General features: G+C 33.3%; 5 protein-coding genes across 10 annotated transcripts in view; 3 read left to right on the top strand and 2 right to left on the bottom strand.

The window, feature by feature from the left end:
• Positions 1–96: 96 nt before the first annotated feature.
• mRpS10 (mitochondrial ribosomal protein S10) lies at positions 97–1,181 on the top strand. Its single transcript, XM_089709845.1, has 3 exons — positions 97–269; positions 339–589; positions 880–1,181. Exons 1-3 carry the CDS (start codon positions 255–257, stop codon positions 1,130–1,132), a joined length of 519 nt encoding a protein of 172 aa, XP_089565971.1. The 5' UTR covers positions 97–254; the 3' UTR covers positions 1,133–1,181.
• Positions 1,182–1,212: 31 nt separating this feature from the next.
• On the bottom strand, positions 1,213–2,640 carry LOC149478034 (transmembrane protein 216-like). Its single transcript, XM_089709847.1, has 2 exons — positions 1,910–2,640; positions 1,213–1,835 (listed from the first exon to the last, which is right to left on the bottom strand). The coding sequence occupies exons 1-2, from the start codon at positions 2,142–2,144 to the stop codon at positions 1,642–1,644; spliced, it is 429 nt and encodes a 142-aa protein (XP_089565973.1). The 5' UTR covers positions 2,145–2,640; the 3' UTR covers positions 1,213–1,641.
• A 2,811-nt stretch (positions 2,641–5,451) lies between these two features.
• Positions 5,452–8,633, top strand: St2 (Sulfotransferase 2). 2 transcript variants are annotated; one of them, XM_089710043.1, is made up of 5 exons: positions 5,453–5,769; positions 6,318–6,394; positions 7,010–7,204; positions 7,588–7,741; positions 8,064–8,633. In XM_089710043.1, exons 1-5 carry the CDS (start codon positions 5,562–5,564, stop codon positions 8,423–8,425), a joined length of 996 nt encoding a protein of 331 aa, XP_089566169.1. In that variant the 5' UTR covers positions 5,453–5,561; the 3' UTR covers positions 8,426–8,633. The 2 variants fall into 2 exon arrangements, with proteins under 2 accessions (XP_089566170.1, XP_089566169.1); XM_089710044.1 differs by lacking the exon at positions 7,010–7,204 and having other exon boundaries at positions 5,452–5,769.
• Gyc88E (Guanylyl cyclase at 88E) overlaps positions 8,630–20,846 on the bottom strand; it is a 26,404-nt gene continuing 14,187 nt past the window's right edge. Inside the window, exons 6-15 of one of the 2 annotated variants that reach the window (XM_089710033.1) lie at positions 16,276–16,402; positions 15,639–15,843; positions 15,086–15,232; positions 14,577–14,709; positions 13,733–13,969; positions 12,922–13,281; positions 12,361–12,475; positions 11,859–11,940; positions 11,217–11,340; positions 8,630–10,871 (exon numbers count right to left, since the gene is read on the bottom strand). In XM_089710033.1, coding sequence (XP_089566159.1) covers positions 10,552–10,871; positions 11,217–11,340; positions 11,859–11,940; positions 12,361–12,475; positions 12,922–13,281; positions 13,733–13,969; positions 14,577–14,709; positions 15,086–15,232; positions 15,639–15,843; positions 16,276–16,402 — 1,850 coding nt within the window. In that variant the 3' untranslated portion in view covers positions 8,630–10,551. The remainder of the gene's footprint in view (positions 10,872–11,216; positions 11,341–11,858; positions 11,941–12,360; positions 12,476–12,921; positions 13,282–13,732; positions 13,970–14,576; positions 14,710–15,085; positions 15,233–15,638; positions 15,844–16,275; positions 16,403–20,846) is intronic. The other variant, XM_089710034.1, reaches the window with a different exon arrangement.
• LOC149478032 (uncharacterized) lies at positions 17,160–20,156 on the top strand. Of its 4 annotated transcripts, none has more exons than XM_089710040.1 (3): positions 17,160–17,206; positions 18,606–18,814; positions 19,051–20,156. In XM_089710040.1, exons 1-3 carry the CDS (start codon positions 17,175–17,177, stop codon positions 19,848–19,850), a joined length of 1,041 nt encoding a protein of 346 aa, XP_089566166.1. In that variant the 5' UTR covers positions 17,160–17,174; the 3' UTR covers positions 19,851–20,156. The 4 variants fall into 4 exon arrangements, with proteins under 4 accessions (XP_089566166.1, XP_089566164.1, XP_089566167.1 ...); XM_089710038.1 differs by lacking the exon at positions 17,160–17,206 and adding an exon at positions 18,161–18,303 and having other exon boundaries at positions 18,595–18,814; XM_089710041.1 differs by lacking the exon at positions 17,160–17,206 and adding an exon at positions 18,172–18,303.

Here is a 20,846-nt window from a genome sequence, read left to right as displayed (position 1 = left end):
GTTACTTATTTCAATCTCCATTGTAGCAACTTTTTATAAAAATTACCAATCTTGAACGTTCCTTAAAAATTGTCAAATGTCAATTGTATTCGGACATTGACTTTTGGATGCTGTCAATTTATTGTCAGCTCCTATTTTGCTTTCCGATTTTCCATAAATTTAGAAGTTATTGAGTAATTATAATAAATAAATAATCAAAAAGCGTGGACGAGACCTTATTAAATATCCAATACCTCTCATATAATATATATAAGATGAATTTAGTAAAGGTATGTTTATATAACCTCTTAAATATTAAATGTATTGTTTATTTTATAATAATAAGTATTACTTTTCAGCAATTATGGCGAACATCACCAGCCATTCGAAGTGCTTTTGTAGCAAATTACTCTGCCGTAAGACCATTATCCTCAGTCACGACAAATCCAATAAAACCAATTGAAATGGTACCACCAAGTGTGGAGGAATTAGACAAACTGTATAAACGAGTGGAATTGGAGATGAGAGGCATCGACCCCGCTGTTCTGTTAAGTTACTCTTGGTTCTGTATTGCTGCCGCCTCACATTTAGGCATTGAAGTAACTAAAAGGTATATTCTCAACTTTGGCTAGTCCTATATTAATTCAGATTAAAATAATTACTGGTTAATAGCAAAAACAACATAGCATCCATATAACATTTAGACATCTAGAATTTAATGTGTTAAACATATATTATTTATATTTGAATGGTACCAACAATCTACAAAATACTATTGGGTAACCATTTCAAAGTAACCCAAAATTGCAAATATTTTGAATGAACTTTAACTTTTTATAATTTACATGTTTGAGAAGCATTCATAAGTTATGTAAAATCAATGTATTTTGTTCATTTCAGTTGGACACTTCGAAAAGCAGAGAAGGAAAGGCACACATTGCTCAGATGTGTTCATATTTACAAAAAGCACAGAGTGCAATATGAAATACGAACATACTTTAGATTCATCCATTTGCAACGATTAACTGGATCTACATGTGACACATACTTGGAATACATTGAAAGGAACTTACCAGAAGGTTGTGCTTTAAAAGTCACTAAAGTGGAATGCCAAGCAGTACCTGAACATTTGAACCCACCAACGGAAGAATAAATGTACATTTTATAGAGTAGAGTTAGTTAATAAAATACATGTATAAGGATTTAGTGTTTTATTTCTTTCCTATTAAATAAATAAGTTCTATTTACAACCATATGGTGATAGCAAACATCATACTTATATGATATATTTACAGTGAATACTGATGATTAGCACAAAGTTATGATTATAGCAGTTAAATAGTTATGAAGTTATATTATAATACCTATACAATTTACAAGCTAGTTGAGACGTTTATATTTTCTACAGTATATTTTGTCTATACTATTACAATATTATACTACATACTAAACATTAATTCACAGACATTAGATGCTTTTTAGTTGCCAAGGTTTAAAAGTACTCTCCTACAAAGATGTGTGAAACTCCATAAATCATAGATAGGCCATAGGTCAATAATAATTTGTGTTGAAACTTAGTTTCATACAAAATATTTGACATCAATTATAATTTAAGCAAGTTGGCTAATATTTCTTTGGCAAGGAGGTACTTTTAAACCTATTCTAGTCATATTGATGATTCTTACATACAGTAAAAATGAAAAGAATAGCAAACGCTAGCTCAAGTGCGTGGAATATCAACATAACAGCACACCAAATATATTCGAGCCTTAAAATATAGGTTTGATAAATTAGAAAATAGCATACACCAACAGCCGATGGTATTGTTAGTATCACCGAAAAAAATACAGGAATCTCTGAAATTTAAATACACAGTTTTCAGTTACGAAATAACATTTTGTCAAAAGTCGATATTTCTAACAAAACTTACTTTTACTAGCAAGGTTTCCTCTTCTTCCTGAAAATATACGGAGCACTTCTACTAGACACAGTGCACAAAATATACCAGCTTCAGTCAGCAAAGCATTTTCTGGATAAGAAACATTTATAGCTTTCAAAATTCCCATGGCCACTTCACAAACGAAAAACATGCCTAAATAAAATGAATTAAGATACATTAATATCTCGTAAGCAAAACTAGAATTTACGTTCGCTACTTTGGTCATATTTAAGTTATTATCTGATTCGTTAATAATGTTTGTTGTTGTTTTTAAACTATGGGTTACCGAAGGCCGTTGTTACGATATCTTTTTGTCAAAACTCAAAAGTGACAAAATGACTAAAACGACGGCCAAAAGCATCTGCAATGCGCAAGCGGAAAGTTCTTCAGGCGGGAAAATAGGTGGGAAAGGGCTTCGCAGAGAAAATAGGAAAATTAACGTGGAATTATTTGTGTATTTATAATCATAGCGTGATCATAGCATTAGCTGTTATAAGTATATGTACTACTTACACGTTTGTCAGAATTATCGATTTTATTTCGGTGCTTGAGCATGGTTTCAAATTTATGTAGATCCATTAGATTATAATTTATACTAGGTACATAATATTATTATGTAAAATAATGTGTTGTTTGCTAGTTAGAAAAATTAAAAACGACTGTATTAATTTTCACTTTTGTTTTCACTTCTCATCAATAGATGGCGTGGTTCTCAGATAGATAGTGTATGTAGACTTTACAATGTTTTCATTCGGGTTTTCACAGTACACAAAGCTGTACATCATGCTTATTTATAATAAAGTATTATAATACATTATGGTGTTTTATTACCTATGTTATTCCCTTAGATTATAGATTGGTCTCCGCGCGCGCGCTACGACTAGATACCGCCGGCGTACTTGAAAAATGCGGCAACTTATAGTACGCCGAATTCGGCGTACCCAACTTAACCCAAGCCAGTCGTGTCACAAGCATTGTGTGGAGAGGGTGAACCGATAATTTATAAAGATTTTGAACAAAATCTGAAGTAAAATGCCTATTTGTGTCATAAAACTATTTAAAAATAATACATCAAAAAATAAGAAAGACACTGGGATCACGTACCATCACTTAGTATCGTATTATTCGAAATTTCTCCTTTACTTCGAAAAATTTTTCTACGAAAATACGACGCCATTCAGTGTTGCCGTATTGCATATCCAAAAAAATACACGTGGTTGAGGAAATATTTTAGGAATAATTTGAACTTTTTTTTTCAATACTATTACTAACACATGTATAAAAAAGTATAGGTAATAGAATAATTTATTTCTGTTTAACCATGTTTAACTGACTCATATAATATGTATGTTTTTTTTTATTTCCGCTTTTTTACTTTTAAACAACCTTTGTGACTATAGTATAGTAGCGTCGCAAGTGGATTTGAGTCACATGTTCATGGATTCGATTCCCGGCCAGGTCAGGATGAAAAGAATATTTTTCAAACTTCTTTCCAAGATGCCAGATTTCCCATTTATGAGGTAAAATTTATGTAGCTGGCAGCCCAATTCTTCACACACACTAGCGTCTTTACAAATTGCCTAACACACACTACAGAAAAGAGTTGCCGCACTCACAGAGCTATTGTTTTTAGGTGGGGCGGTATCTAGTCGTAGCGCGCGCGCGGAGACCAATAGCTGGGTCCACACCGGCCGATCCACCGCGATCCGATCGCGCGCGGCAGGCGCGCGATCCAAAGATGCGGGCGGTGTGGACGTGCCGCGCGCGATCCATGCACGCGTTTTGCCGCGCGCGATCCCTACCTCGTGCGATCCGTTAGCGGGCGGTTTTTGTACCCGCTTCAAAGGTGCCTCAGTTGCGTGATGCGCGCGGTGTGGACGGTTGTGTTGGATCGCGCGATCCACCTCACCATGGACATCTCAGAAAGTCGAATATCTCAAATTGAATAGCATTCATTCTTGCAAAATTGTGTTCCACTTCATCTGAAACTAGCTCTGCGTACAGCTGAGTCCCAGATTACAATCGATTTTTGTAAAGTTGTTTCACCCAAAACCGTCGATTTCTTTTTTTTTATTTTTTGCGCAAACATTTCAGTATAATAAAAGTTACTGCTGCAACGGCAAGACGCCGCCGTTGTACGTGTGACTCCATATCGTACAAGAGTTAGACTGGCTGAATCACGGATCGCCTTAGGATCACTTGGAGCGCATATTTTGGATCGCAAGTTTTTAAAGTGGATCGGCCTAACATGATCCACGATCCATGCTCCGCGATCCTGGATCGCGGATCGCGGGATCACTGGATCGGCCGGTGTGGACCCAGCTATTCCTTAATCTAATGTTATTCCCTTGCAACGTACAGATCCTACAGTGACCGTTCTTTTCAATCTACCCATATGCCAGGCGTCAACGGACTGATTCAACTGCTTCAGTTTAAACTTTTTTTTGTCAATGCTATAAGCTATTCAAACCTTAAATCATTCAAAATACATAATAAAAAATCTCTATAAAATTCTTACAAATCATTTGCAGTTTTAAGGTTTTTGACTGACTGTTTAATTGTTGTGAAATATTAACCGCTTATCCTATACATATTACCGTCTAACTCTATCTATGTTGTTTCCTACGTTAGATATAATAATATATCGAAAATATTTTATTGTAGTGTGAATTAAGAATTCTAAAGACAGGTTTCACAATTAATTATTGATCTTCGTCATAGAGTTCTCTTACAATAACGTGACTTATTTATCGTGTAACATAGTCGTTGCGCTCGGCTGCACCTTGCAAATGGGCGAATGGCAAGAAACAGAAAGTGGTCGAACAGGGACACGGAAGATAGTCGGGCTGTATACAGAACGGTGGTTGATATTATAAATTATTGTATTTATTTTTAAAAGGAACTATTTCTAATAATTGCAATTAGATGATTTATTAGATGATGACCTATTAAGATGACAAATTTATTAAAATCCAATGCATGTGAAGGTGTACGCCGTTATTTTATGTGATATCTACAGATATCTGCTATACTTATAGCAAACTCATATATTTATTTATATAGACTTCGTTTAGAAGCGTTTTTGAATCGTCAAAATACAGAAAATAATGATTTACAGATTACAATTTAATTACACACTTCATTAAAGCTCATTTTAAAGTTTGGCGATGTGAGCTTTAACTAGGTAGGTACCTATATGTTGTGTTTTACCCAGGACCCTGTAGTCGCTACCGCTACATAATAATTCTGGCACACTCTTTCAAGAGATACCTACTCATACTAGTAATTCGAAATAAATATGTAAGGCGCTACAGTTAAAGTATACCTAGTTATAATTTTACTTGGAAATTAAGATGGAACGTAAAATTTACCTATATAAATTAATAATGATGATGAACTATGGCAAACAAAATTCAATTTGCGATTGGCGTATAAAATGATCTCTTTTAGAACATTAAATAGGTTTATTGAAAAGGAATGTGAACATGCCTGAATAGAGAGAGTTAGGAAAATCCATAATGCTATACCGTCGCACGCGATCATTACATTTCCCTTACACCCAGCCAGCACACGTCTTGCTGATATTAGCAAAAAGTTCTAATGTAATTTATTTTTTTAGTTATTTTATCTGTGAAAATTCAAAATGAGAACAAAACCGAATTTGTCGTTTTCGAAATTGGACGAGGAGACTGGAGCTATGTTGGACAACATGTTCGATAAAAAGGATTGTATGGTGGAGATTAATCCTGGCCGGGTTATATTGCCTGCGGATTATATGACGATAGGCCAAGATATTTTGGACATGGAGGTTCTGGAAAGCGATGTCTGGATGTGTTCTTATCCTCGGACTGGTAATTTGTTTAAATGTATTATAATCCTTTTCATTTACTATAAATAGGTATATAGAGCCATTAATATTGGTTAATATAAGGTGTACGTGAGCTGCATTTTTTTAAATAGTCTTAATTTTCCTGCGTGTTCTTTACGTTCTTCTATATGAAAGTAAACACTGAACGTTATAATTAATGTGTTTTCACTCGTTACAGAATAGTTAAGTCATAAATAATACTTTCACTGTCAATACATGCACTCGCATTGGTCTACGAGCAAATTTTAATATAGTCAATGAGCCTGTTAATTTAAACATTAATATGTTTAAATTAACAGGCTCATTGACTATGACTATATAACACACATTATTTACAAAAAAAATAATTACTTACAAATGTTTTTGGAACATAATTAAAATAACTTAATAAATAAATGTAACACACATCTACAATTCTATAAATTATATTTTTTAAATAATGAACTTGCAAGCTCATCTTATGTCGATGTAAAAATATACATAAAAAATAAGTTAAATTGCTCAAAATTTGCGCTTTCTGATATTTTCTAGGTTCTACTTGGGCACAAGAAATGGTTTGGTTGATTGGTCACGACTTGGATTATGAGGGTGCGAAATCAATACAACAGGTGCGTATTATGTAGCAAGGACTTCAGGGTTTTGTTTAATTTTTAGTTTCAAATATAAAGCAAACAAAAGAATTAAAATGCTATTCTTCTGCCTTGTTGATTTCATGAAATTAGTGGTTATTTTATGGTAAGTTGCATTGTGGTCAAATGTGTGGATTTTCTCCGAGTTTTCTATATTAAGTAGTTACCTATATTTAATAATCTTCCACTCAAGAAAAACTAGCTGTCTGTTAGGTTTGATAATTATCAAATTCAAAAGCAACAATTAGGATAGTTTATAGATTAGGATAGCTTCTATACTAATTTCCACTTGTAAAAGATTATCCCTACACTCGTAAAATATAGTTAACTAGCTGCGCTTCGCGGTTTCACCCAAGTGCGTCCGTTCTTGTTGGTCTTCGCGTAATGTAATAATAAGGTATATAGCCTATAGCCTTCGTCGATAAATGGGCTATCTAACACCGAAATAATTTTTCAAATCGGACCAGTAGTTTGTGAGATTAGCGCGTTTAAACAAACAAACAAACTCGTCAGCTTTATAATATTAGTATAGATTAGTGAAAGTCGTTCCTTTTATAAACTATGATATGATGATATATGTATCTCGTCATACAGATACGCTGTCCCCTAGTAGAGCTCAGCTGTATCATGGTAGACGGTCACGCGGAGTGGCACGACGAGTCCGTCAAAGGCACCTCTGTAGACCTGGTGAAGTATCGCCTTCCGCATCCGCGTTATATTAGAAGTCATCTCCCCTGGGACCTGCTTCCTATTGATATCGTGAAGGAGGATGGTACTGCTAAGCCGAAGGTAATGTTTGTTAAAAAAAATATATAATTTTTTTTTATTAGCAACTTCAAATATGTGATTACAGTATTGCTCTGCCCAAAACAAAGATTGACATAGTTTGTGTATTACGTGTATCCATAAAGGCTTAGAATATCTTGCGATTGTTTTTAAATTTCATAGGTGCAGTTGTTTTTAAGGTTTATGATTGAACATGAACATTTTAAAATTTCGGACTATTCAGAAAGAACTTTCGCTTCAAACTCGAAACAAAACAGACATTTACTATCTCCTCTTTTCTTCTATATGATAATCGAATATGATAATCGAAAATACTTTTTTGGCTCACTTAAGGGCACGCTAGGAATTTTATAATAGGTAAGTACATTCAGAATTTCTATCAACAGGTAATATACACGTCCCGCAATCCCAAAGACATGGTGGTATCCTACTATCATTACTGTACCCTGGTCCATGGTCTTAAGGGCAGCTTCGAAGACTTCTGTGACTTGTTCATGAGAGATCGCGCGCCTTTTGGACCCGTTTGGAATCATATACTAGGTATGTACTTACTTATTAAGACTTTACAGTAGGTAGAGTAAAAAGTTATTGATATTTGCGTGGTAAGGTAAGTAGGAAATGCTATGAAAATGATATTTTTATGCTTGCTATGTACGTGATTCGTTCCACATCGTTAAAATGTTTACTAATGCTGTTCTTTGCTAAATAAAAAGATTGATGAAATATGTTACTTCCTAGTTCCTACCCACCTACCTTTTCAATGCAGAGAAAAGTATTCGTAAACCTAATACCTACTTACCTATTAAAAATATAGTATCACATATCATTTACACTGGATTTTAACAAAAATTACGATTAACAGGGTTTTGGAAAAGACGCGACGACCCAAACATACTCTTCATCAAGTTTGAAGAAATGAAACGCGATCTGCCCATGGTTGTCCGAAAGACGGCGAAATTTCTCAACAAGGACATGTCTGACGAACAAGTCGACAAACTTTGCGATCATTTGTCCTTCCAAAATATGAAACAAAATCGAGCTGTTAATTTAGAAGGAATTCTCGAAAAGTCCTTCGGGAAAAGTTATCTAGAACAAACAGATTTGAGATTTATAAGGAAAGGCGAAATAGGCGATTGGAAGAATTTCATGTCCGATGACCTTTCTCGAAGATTCGATGACTGGGCTGAACAGCACTTGAAGGGAACTGAATTGAGTTTCGAGTAAATAAACGTATTATGTACTGGTGTGGTTTATATAAATTGTAACTTATTCTTAGAATACGAATCAACATTATATTATAATTTCAATAAGAATCTGTTAGTACTTAATTAAATTTTTAATTGTATTGTATGTAATTATAGAAATTAAGACAGGCTTAGTTTTTTATACATAATATTGTATTATGAGGTTTTAAATAAAATAAACATAAAAATTCAATGCGTTTTATTTGCACATAAGTGTATGGCAACAAATACATTCTATTTACAAATACTCGTAGCTGACAGACAATTATTTTTACTTACAACAGATAAATAAGAACTACCCGTGAGATAAATGTCCTTTTTTATTGACACAGATTTTTAAATAGTACATAAAGTCTGAAATTTTTAAAGAATAACATTTAATAAAATACTTCGAACATTCATTTACTTACATTAGAATCATAACATTAGATAGGTATATGATGATGATTACATAGGTATGATTATGGCAACTAAATATATTTTAATAATACATCTGTATGCATATGACAACATTGCATTTTTAATTTATTGTATTTTTAACATCTATAAAACTGTATAAACATGTAACGAATTAAGTACATACAATATTAATCTCAAAACGACTAGAAATGTATTTAATTGACTCACAACATCCATTTTTTACAGTGATTCAAGTGATTCGAAAGTCCTATTTACAATTACTTATTACTAAATGTATATTAAAATAATAATCTCAAATAAAAAGTATTTTTTGTAATTTATACTAACTAAATGGTATAAAATAAATATTTTTGTAAAATAACTAGCTCCGTAGATAATTACTAAAAAGATCAATTCTTATAAGATTTTATGTGACTGTAAAATAACGTCGTGTTTATACAATGTAAAAAAATAAATTATAGAATAATATTATAAAACAGATATAAATATGATTTATGTCCATTAAAGTGTTTTGTTCAATAAATTACACAAGTATTTTTTTTATTTCATCCTCTACTTTTTTTACAAAAATGTTGATACAAAGAAAAATTATCTTGTCGCAAAAATAATCATATTTAAAAAGCTTATTTAACAATTTTCAACGCTTAAACTTGGTCGTTGATCTTGTACTTAAATATTTTCTATTGTCATCATAAAGCTCCCATAGAGAAACAGGCGATTTTTTAAATATTATATCAATTGGTAGTTAATTTATGCATAAAATAGTATAATATTATGTATACATATTTTGTATTCTTTGGAGTTGCATTGTCCTTCACTTATATTAATGAGAAATAAGCGTAAATTGTATCAAATCATAACTGACAACAACTATCTAATAATTTATTTAAATACTGCATACCTACTTTGGTTAATTTTTCAAAGTACCAATACTTAAAATATCAATAACATTTAAAAATTTCTAATAATATTGATCAAATACTTAACCGTAAGTAACTACCTACATATATTTTCCTTTTTATTTATTAATTTGTGCAACACATTTAAATTATTTTCCTACAGTATAACATTAATTAATAATTAGAATAAACTTCGTACCTTTTAGGCCGTGTCGAAGACAATCACATCCATGGTGTCTTTAAAATAATTTTTCTAACTATTACTTACATTAATATAATAATAAAATTTAAGTATTAACAGGATAAATCAGTTAATATGTAAAATATACTATCTGTATGTAACTACAAGTTTATTTTTTGGATACGAGTATTATTGTTCGATCATTGTTTCATTTTAAATTGAAGATTATTAATTTATGTAATTGCATCAATTTCATCTGTGTATAAGGCATAAGCCGTAAGTAGATTCTTCACGGAATTTTAAATTTTTACTAAACTATAGACATTTACAGATTTAGTATAAAGATATTTTTTTCTACGCAGTTGATATTCAGTGGGGTAATCCTAATTCAAATATCGGGAGTTGAATCCAGTTTCAAATCTCACTTTTTTATGTGAAACTTCTTTATATATCTTCGATGTTTTTGGTGTCTTTGAATCTTGCCAAAGAAGTTTCACTTATGACACGTGTGCTCTGCACACACGCTCTTTTTCATTTCCCGTGTATGTTTATTTTCTTCATATTTTTACGATTGTTTGTACATCTTTTAAAATAGTTTCTTTCTCTCTAAATCAAATGGCAGCTAGCATTATTGGATTTGTGTCTAACATGAGGGTTGCCAAATGCGCCACAACATTGGTGATGGTTAACATTCTTAGTGTGATGATGGCCATGAGGTTGGACATTCGTTGGCGGAGTTTGAGGTTTATCCTTTATAGATTCCTTGGAAAGTTTAGAATTAGAGCACGTTTTGTTATGTCCGGGCGCTATTCTGGCCCGAAAACGGCCAACTTTGCCCTGTTTGGGCAGATTTGGCTCAAGGTTCTCTGTGACTGAGCAAATGTGGGCCATGTCTGTGTGTGCGTCTTGGTATTCCGTATCTGTCTCTAGAACAAATATAGCTTTATAACATCTTTTTTATATACAGAAGATTATTATTCTAAGAATTGAATGCTGGAATAATTTGATATTATCGAAGCGTACTACAATTTCTCATTTTATGGTAACTCAACAATTTGGTAATAATTACTAAATTCTGTGTTCTTAGTGAACTTAATATTTATTTAAATTAATATCAAAAATCAAAATCGAAATGAATTCAACAGCATCAAACTGTTTTCATAACATCTACACACGATTTTATTTTTTTGACAAACTGATCAACTTTTACAATACATATTTACATGGTTTTTTAGGTACAAATAAATACTATTTTTACATTAAATACCTACCTATTTCATCGCCACTATGTGAAGCGGTTCTCACAGGTGTGACGGTAGTTTGAACTTGTGTGTTCGTGAAGGGAGTATCGTTGAGTATGGGCGCTGAGTTCGGTGGGGAGAGAGGGATGCTGCGCTGTAAGGGAAAATTGTTATAAGGGTTTGATTTATGATGTTTAAAAATAATTCGCTATCATGTTACTTATATTTATTAATACACACATCAACAAAGTCTAGAGATATTTTGTACAATTGAAGAATTTTGTGATATTGCAAACGGAAGAATTACAGACAATTTTAAGGTCTAATACAAAAAACATTTCACAGATTTTTAGATATTTGTACAAAACAAAATATCCCTAGACTTTGTTGATCTGTGTATATGGTGTAATTGAAACTGAATGTGAACCTAATAAGTTCTGAGAAAAGGTCTGGTTTTCTTCGTTCACTCTACGTAAAAAATAGGTTTTTTATAATATCAAATTGAACAGCTCCGGATCATCTCGTATCATATCTGATCAATTTTATATCAGTATACAATTTTGATAATTTCATCCGTTCTTTCATTATGATCTTCTGTGATTAAATGTTGGGTTTTTCGTTGATTAATTAAATTCAGAGAAAGCACATTTAATATATAAAAGGCCAACTTACAATATTTTCAGTAAAGAAATTGTTGTCTCGGTCCTTGAGCGGCGGCGCCGTGCCGACTCTGCAAGGGGACGTCGAACTGTAACTTGAGAGTTACCCACCATTTTTAATTACTTCTTTTTTTACTTTTTTCTATTATTATAATTTTTAATAATATTATACTTTTCGTATTTTCCAATATTGTATACAATTCTATTTATTTAACAAAGAGCATTATGTGGAAAAAATATTATTCAATTCATTGTCACGGAATTATGTAGAAAAGTCTTGTAATCAAGGAAATTCGATAAAAATGGGCTCTATTTTATTTCTTTAAAAACTAAAATCAATGTTTATTTGCGAGAGATATACATAAGTTTCAAAAATTTAAGTGCAGGGTAAGTAGGTATCTAGATTTCATGAAAAAAGTGTAAAGAACATTCCCGAAAACTACAGACAAGGGACAGTTTTATCAATACGGTTTTAAAATTACACTTATTATCGTAATTAATTAAATAAAATTTACCAAAAAGACGAATTCAAGCTATCTAAAGTCCGTTGAGGGTCGAGCGACTCGGCATCCGTCCACACGCCGCCCATACTCGCTGATGTGGATCGCGATTCAGGAAACGGACGGAATTCTACAATATTTGTAGCTTTTTAATAGTATTCGGAAAATAACTACAAAAAACATCTAAATTTAAAGTTGGTGTGTAATTTTTTGAAGGCATTTAATTTATCTCCAGCTGATGCTGGAGATAAATTAAATAAAATTGGTCTGTATGATTACAGACCAATTAATAATTTTAGGGCGATAGAGTAAAATTATTAGTAAGAGTTTCTATTAAAGTGCTCTACAAATATGGTAACATTTGCTTCAATCCTTACTTATTAATTCGTAAAAAAAATTTTGCCACATACAACAAGGTCAATTTTTTTTCTTTTATAAAAATATTTTAGGAAAACTATCACTAAGAAATGATTTTATTTTTTAGGAAATTAGTTAAAACTTTTCTAAATTAAAAAATATTTTTTATTAATTTAGGAAAACTATTGAAAACTTTAGACCAAATACTCAATAAATTACCTTTATCCTTTTCCGTCCTATTCGGCGAATTAGCGATACTCCGCCTGGCAACATCTTGGAACGTGACCGGCGAGTACATGCGTCTCTCTTCCGCCGGTGACGTCACCGTCGGCGGCGACTTCATGAGATTCCCGGCGCTATTCACAAGGGAATTAGGCGCAGAATTGCCTGCGTGGAAACTTAAAGATTCCTTTAGTAAGTCCTTGTTGAACTGTTGCGCGGAATGTTCTGCGATACTGTCTCGCACGTCGGCCGCGCGTTCCCATTCTAGCTCTTGTCCCGGTTGGATTTGGGACGATATTACCTTGGTGAGGGAGGGACGGGATTCGCGACCTTCCAGCCAGTACGTTTTCATTGCGCCTGCGGGTTTCGTGGTTAGAGAATTGAGAATATTTCAATATTTCAATATTCAGAAGGTAGAAAAAAATAGAGCGTGTGTGCTGAGCACACATGTCAGAAGTGAAACTTCTTTGGCAAGATTCTAAGATACCAAAATCGTCACCTTACTATATGACGTGACGTTATTGCCATGACGCGACCTTGCAATTTTACTCTCAACGCGCCTAAAGAAGTTTCACTTCAAAGTTCAAACACATTTATAGAATAACATTTATGAACATTTTTAAAGAAAATTGATATCTACGATCACACAAAATACTACATAAACGATAACACAAAAAATACTAAATAAAAAATTGCCAGAGTTTACAAACACTAATTGCATGTAATAGGTAATCTAAAAAACCAAACAAACGAAACAGCCAAAAAAACATCACCCAAAAAAAAGAACAAAATACTAAAGCCCACTTACACAACATACCTTTCCCTTTAACTTGAATCTCGCCTCTCTCAGTGACCTTATAAGATGGAGATAATAATTCCCTTGTAGTTTGGGAGATATGTATCCTCATGGCTTCAGAAGTGGACTCCATTCGGGATGCTGTGTTTACTGAGTCACCAAAGAGGCAATAGCGAGGCATTTTGAGACCTACTATACCAGCTACTACTGCCCCTGAGTGTACTCCCACGCGTATTGATAAATGAGACCCTAGAATAGGGGTAAAATTATTTTATTATGAATGAATGAATGAATGAAAAATACTTAATTGCACACTTAATACAGGATTATAAACTAAAAACCATACAAGTAACAACATGTACAGAGGGCGGTCTTATCGCTGTAAGCGATTTATGCTAAACAATTCTGCCAGAAAAAGATTATGCATCAGAAGCGAAAAAAAAAACTAATTGTTTGGTAAAAGAACTAGAATGTAGGATGTCGTGTGAAGTTGGCTCGAGATAGTAAAAATGTTGGTCAAAAAATATTAGTTTGGTAGGGAGTGACGATATTAAAATTTACGTAGATATCCGAACACAATAACGTAGGCACGGAATGGTAAAAAGTGCATTATGATGGTCGGAAAGGTTGTAATTTGGCCAAAAATTGACTTCGTTTTGGAGATTCGATATAATTAAAACACCGAAAAACATAAAAATCTCTTACAGAAAATAGTTGCTTATCATCTGCTCACGGAAGTATCAGGTAAGGGCTAGTATGACGTTGTTATTTAACATTCGATCCGATTAAGGATTACAATATTCTAGAATCTAGACCATATGAAAATTGTTACGTTTCTGTATTTATTTATTCTTACCTGTACTAGGGTCCTTCAAGTCTGTGATAGCGTCTACCATATCAAGGGCCATATCGCAAACTTTTTCAGCATGATTGTCTTCCTTCTCTGGAGCTCCTGATACTACCATGTAAGCGTCTCCTATTGTTTCCACCTGGAAATTTATTATTGTTTATAAGATTTACTAGCATTTTAATGTAGGCATAATTTATTTATGAGATAATTTATTTATGTGAATAGACCTGCGATTTGCTAATCAAAACTGTATTGAAAAATACAATAACAATACAACTTAGGTACTTATATTACAAACGATCAAAAGTTTTAAATACTTATTAAATAAGATGTAACACACAGTAACGAGGTAAACAACTATATTTACGTAAATATATATTCCGATTAAATTTGCAAAAAAATATCTATGCAGAAACTACCCCCAAAATCGATGGTCCAAAATACTCAATACCATTTTATAAACATTAAAAATGACTTAAAAATTCTACACCGAAATATTATCTTGTATTATATACCTTATAAACCCTGTTCCTCTCAGTCAGTGTATCAAAGATGGAATACATAGCGTTTAGCATGGACACCACCTCCATTGGAGTGATTCGGGAACATATCTCTGTGAATGTGACCACGTCGGAGAACAGAATGGATACGCTGTCGAACATCTGGAAAGGAGTTTTAATCTCAATTAGGTATAAAATAGAAATAAGGGAGGCAAAAGGGAAATATTTATACAATTTAATGCTATGAAAGTGAAAATATGTAAATGCAAAGATTGTGATCTGTATTGTAGCATTTTTTATTTAACTACAGCCACATTTCTTCTAGTCGTTATCAAAGAATACATTACTGCTCTATTGAATTTTACAGGCATTATTGGCTACGTGCTAGATTTTTATATATAAGTATGAGCATTTTCAAAATAGACATTGTAATAGAAAATCAATAGAAAATTATAAAATGTCATCCTAGTTATGTAGTTATATTTGTAACAATATCAAAAATCGTTTGAATATTAGCTATTACGAAAAATAATAAGTCTATCGAGTGTTACAAAGTGATATTAGGTACCTCACAAGTGTCAATCGGATTTTCTCCATTCCGTAATCTATCAGCAACTTGCTTCGGTATCATCTGATACAATAACTCATCAGTCCTTTTCATTTCTTCGTCTAATTTCCTCATAGATTCCTCTAACTTCTTGCTTTTCTGCTGCTCCTGGTCCAACGCTAGTTTGAGTTCTACAGACTGTTGTGTTCCGGCTAACATGAGATCTCTGTAATTTTATGACGCCTTGGTAGTTTAGAAGTTGTGAAGTTATTGTTTTTTAAGCTTATTACTTAAATATTATTATATTACTATTTCAGATTATATTAAAATATATTTGGAATAGTTTAAAACACGTTATTAGTGTTTCGAAAATCAAAGTTATATCAGTTTCTTTTTATGAAAATAATATTTGCTAAATATTGTCTTAAATATTGTCTTGTCGTTAAGCCACCTTCAGGTGGCTATGGAAAAAAACTGCTTTCCAAGCCGGTGGTAAATGGTGGAAATTATTTTTAATGCCTTACAATATTTGACCCAGAGATATTTATTATTAATTGAATGATACTTTATTAATATAGAACATTCAGAGAAATTCCTTTAATTTAAGTATGTACAAAATTAGATGTTCTGCTTCTGAGTAATAAACGAACATACAAACCTGCTAAAATCATGCATAGAGAGATCATTAATATACAGTCCTGTAGAAACCAGTGCAGCCAAGTCAGGCATCACAGGAGTACCAAGGTACATCATCATGCGCCAATTATCCATGTAAATCATTTGTCCTGAAATACATGAAATAAATAGAATCTATCTAATCTAATCTAGGCTATCACTAGATATTAATGTGTACAAAAATCTGTCAGAGAGACTTTGTTATTGTGAAGAAAGTATTAAATTTATCTATGTAAATCATTTCAAGTGCTGAAATATAAAAGATAATCAAATTCTTAGACAAGGGAGAGAAAGTAATCTTTATGAAATTATATAATTATATCTGCCGGAATGACTTTATATGTGGAATAAAAATTGGTGTAAACTGTCGTGCTTATTTCTATTCTTTTGAATTTAGACAATATTGTGCATAGAATGTGCAAAAATAATCACACGGTGTTTTCGAAGAAGACTAAAATATTAAAACTATATTTTGTACGCTGTTTGTAAAAATCCAATCCAAACAGAGAAAAATAAGAAAATAAATAACAATAGAATAAAATCGAGCATAAAGTTTCCTTACAGCGTGGACAAAACAAATTAAGAATTAGGCATACGTTTTAATATATTCAGACTACGTATACGTATTACAAGGATTTCCAGACCGCGTGTATCGTAAATATTCTCCTTACTTATCGTAAAATCCAATTTTGCCCTTGACGTAGTCTCATTTAACGTGTCTAAGGTACACTTTATAGGAAAAATACGTAACGAAGGAATTATTTCCCCGAAATAAAGGTTGCAAACCCATCTTATACACAATAATTATTCTTCACTGAAGTTAAATTTGATAGAAAAAAAAAATTCGGTGTAATATTATTTCAAAGCAATTCCAGGCGCCTGATGAAAAAGTCTGTTATAAATAAATTCAATTTGTGAGTGACGGTGTTTATACGAAAATCAGCTCTTAGATAAGATATGAAATGATTGACGAAGAAACAAACTTCTTACAATGCTGTATTTTGTTTTTCTTCTGAAATTGTAAAGATATTCGGGAGTGATTTTTATTTATTTAATTCAGTTTATAACGATACAAGAATTAAACAAAATTATAGCATTATAAAGTCTACAGATTATTATACTTTGAGTTTAAGAAACAAAAAATAAATAATTTTATTAATCTAAAAGAACTAAATGTGTAAAAATATATTTCAATACTTCCAACCTATAAATTAAAACAGGTGCGCAAGGTCTAGCGGTCGAATAGGTGATATTCAAGGATGCCTGAAGTCAGCCTTTCATGCTTATTGTGTGACCCAAGCTTGTTATTTCATACCTAACCTGTACAATACTATTTGAATTGCGAAAGGGTTTATTGTCATACTAGCTTACCGCCCGCGGCTTCGCCCGCTTTGTCTAAAACCTAATAAATTATATACTAAAACCTTCCTCTTGAATCACTCTATTTATTAAAAAAAACCGCATCAAAATCCGTTGCGTAGTTTTAAAGATTTAAGCATACAAAGGGACATAGGGACAGAGAAAGCGACTTTGTTTTATACTATGTAGTGAAGTGCTTCAAGTATCAAGATTAGTTTAGGACCCATATTATTACACATAATAATATCTGTGATAATATAGATGAGCCCGCGATTGTGATGACGCGACATATTTTTTCGCGTTTTTTGTAATATAATTCTTTACAAATGAATTGTAGAGCACCTAATTTAGCTTCTAAAATTGAAGAATAAATAACCGTAAAATAGATGATTGTTGCATTATCGTTACTTCAAGATGTAGCGATAGCTACGTAGCATAATTAAAATGCGAGTTAGTTATGAATTCCAGCCTTGTTTATTATAATTTATCAACACAATATAACAACAACAAAGTATCATTCCATATCTCTATTTTCTTTTAAGTAATGAGGAAGAATGGTAGTGTGACACGCGTGAATAGTTTTAATTACGTTTCTAATAAATTACCTAATTTGGATTTTGCGTTTTGTTCAGTGAAGTATCATGATATTATTGTAAGTGTGCTGTTTTTAATTGATGTTGCCAAAGTTTTTGGGAAGCCGGGTAAAAACTGGTTCTCGATTTGTAGTTTTTTTTTGTTGAGGATCTATCGATAAATCAAAGACAACGAACGAATTATAAAATTATACCTTTTATTAAGAGATTATGTAATTGCTTTTAAATAAAGAAGAAGAAGCTTTAGAGAATCAGTTAAAATTAAAAAAAAATATAGTGAATACTTTTAGTATCTAAATACTTATTCAAGTTTTTACAAAACATTTATAATTTAAATAATATGATAAAAGCCCTGTTTCAGGTTTGTCCTATTTCTAAGTCCAGTGCACGGTTTCTGGGATCTGGCCACCACCACGTTTCCCCCCGAAAGGGCCGACACCATCAGCAGGTTGAGCTTCTTCCGTTGGCAGCGATTTGAGTCGACGAGGGTCCAGAATTGGTACCCGAGCATCGATTGGACGGACCAGGCTAATCGGCGCCGGTTGACCGTTGTTGCTGGGATATCTATTGGTACTTTTTTCAACCCTTTCTAGGCTTATAAAATTTTATCGTATACTTAGGATAACACTCTTTGCTTTTTTTCCGCAATGCACCCACTGGCCAAATTTAATGGTTCTGTTCTGAATCAGTTTGAGTGATAGTTTGCTTTGTTATTCAAGAAGTCAATCAGTTCTTTTCATACATAAATCTGTAGATTTTTCATTTACTTTGCAATATTATATTTCCGCAATAACACGCTCTTACAGATATGTTGCCCCTCTCCACGGCGTGCATTCTGAGCAAGCGAGTGCTGCTATCGTCGGCGAACTACTTGGACCCGTACATGAACCGGCAGAGGGACCTGCGCATCTGGGCGCTGGGGCGGACCGGCAAGCACACGACGCCGTACCGCTACCGCGTGTGGCGCGTGTGGCGCGTGCTGCCCAAGAGCGCCAACCCCGAGCACCAGCACGGGCCGCACGGCGACCACGTGCCGCGCCACGACGTCACCGTCATCATCAGCCTCGACATCCTCTACGTGTACTACATCCCGCCCACCCGCTACATGTACGCCTACAAAGCGGTCCTCACGGGCGCCCACACCAACCTCACCAACGACCTCCTCTACGCCGGCTCCGGCTACGAGTACATGCTGCACGTCAAAGAGAACTACAAGATATTTTTTACGCTCGCGAATAAATCCCAGATAGTCGACTGCTCGAAGTATCTACCGAAATGGTGGGGGAAGTTCATTTGCATTCAGAACGTGAACCACATCTCGGGAGTTCAGAACGGCGGGCCCCTGCTGTCCGGAACGTCTCTGGTTGGCGTCGGTTGCTTCGAAATAAGATACAACGAGGATAGGATTCTGGTGTTCACGGATCTCAGGTATTACGTGCGTATTATAAATAAAATCGGTCGGATAAGCACGGGCCAGTATTACGAGTACGCGTACCCTCAGTGGAGCGTCACATACTCGCAGGTTATAGGTACGTATGACGGAAACGTCAACTATCCGTACATACCTCACTGGCAAAAGCAAAATGATTTGTTTCCTTTAGGCTAACAGAAACAGAGTTCCTCCGACCCATCTAGGCGATTATTTATTTTAACTAAATGGATGGTGGGAAGAAACAGTGTGATGAAAGATGAAGTAAGAAGCATTGTTGTGAATTTATGCATACAAAATAAAATTATTAGGTACTTAAATATTTGAAAAGAGACTGATACTGAAATGAAAATTTCAAACTGATTCTATCTTAGAGATTAGTGCAAAAATGTATATAGGTACGTACATACAAATTTTGTGTAACTCGTTGTATGTATATTTTTGAGCCAAATAAACTTTATTTCATTTTTTATTTTATCTCGATATTACCGATGTCGCAGTCATCTTGTTTCAATCAGCCGTTTAATAATTAATAGCCTATTAGCTAAACAACGCCGTTTAACTGACGTTTTTCATTCGGACATCATCAACACAATATACAGATACATACAGTAAGGAAACTTCATACAAAATGTTCGAAATGGCTCCCCCCCCATCAAGCGTGTTTACGAGGGTACATATTCAGGGGTGAGGGGGATCGATAGTAGCGGATGACACATCCACATATTTTGAATGACAAAGATACATAGTATAGAAAAGTGATGTCAATGATTTCACGTTAAATAAATATCGATTGTTTCAGTTTGTAGCCTAACTATATTTTTGGCTTCGGTATCTATTGTCCCAAGTATTCTTTTAAAAAAATATTCAATCTACAGCTTTGACTTTCCTACGATTTTATTATATGTATAGATATTAAAATAACTTTTACATAACTAAATATGCCTTCATTCGAAAAAAAAAACAAATTATTTACTGAAATATACTTTCGTCTACTACGGTCTACGATTAATTCGGAATTTATTGTTAAATTTTATAATGTAAAATATTCTCAATCCTATGAACAGTTTTTTTAAGTAACTGATTATGTTTAATTCGTTGTAAATTAATTCAGCCACTTTACAGTTTATGTGTTCTCTCTTAAAGCAGCAACGAAAATGTTATCCATTTTCT

This window comes from Colias philodice, chromosome 23 (genome assembly GCF_061535455.1).
Source record: "Colias philodice isolate Cphi_HAF_F1 chromosome 23, ilColPhil1 Martin Lab GWU primary, whole genome shotgun sequence".
Classification (NCBI taxonomy): domain Eukaryota; kingdom Metazoa; phylum Arthropoda; class Insecta; order Lepidoptera; family Pieridae; genus Colias; species Colias philodice.
Note: the sequence above shows the minus strand (reverse complement) of the source record. Positions and strands in the feature narration are given on the sequence as shown.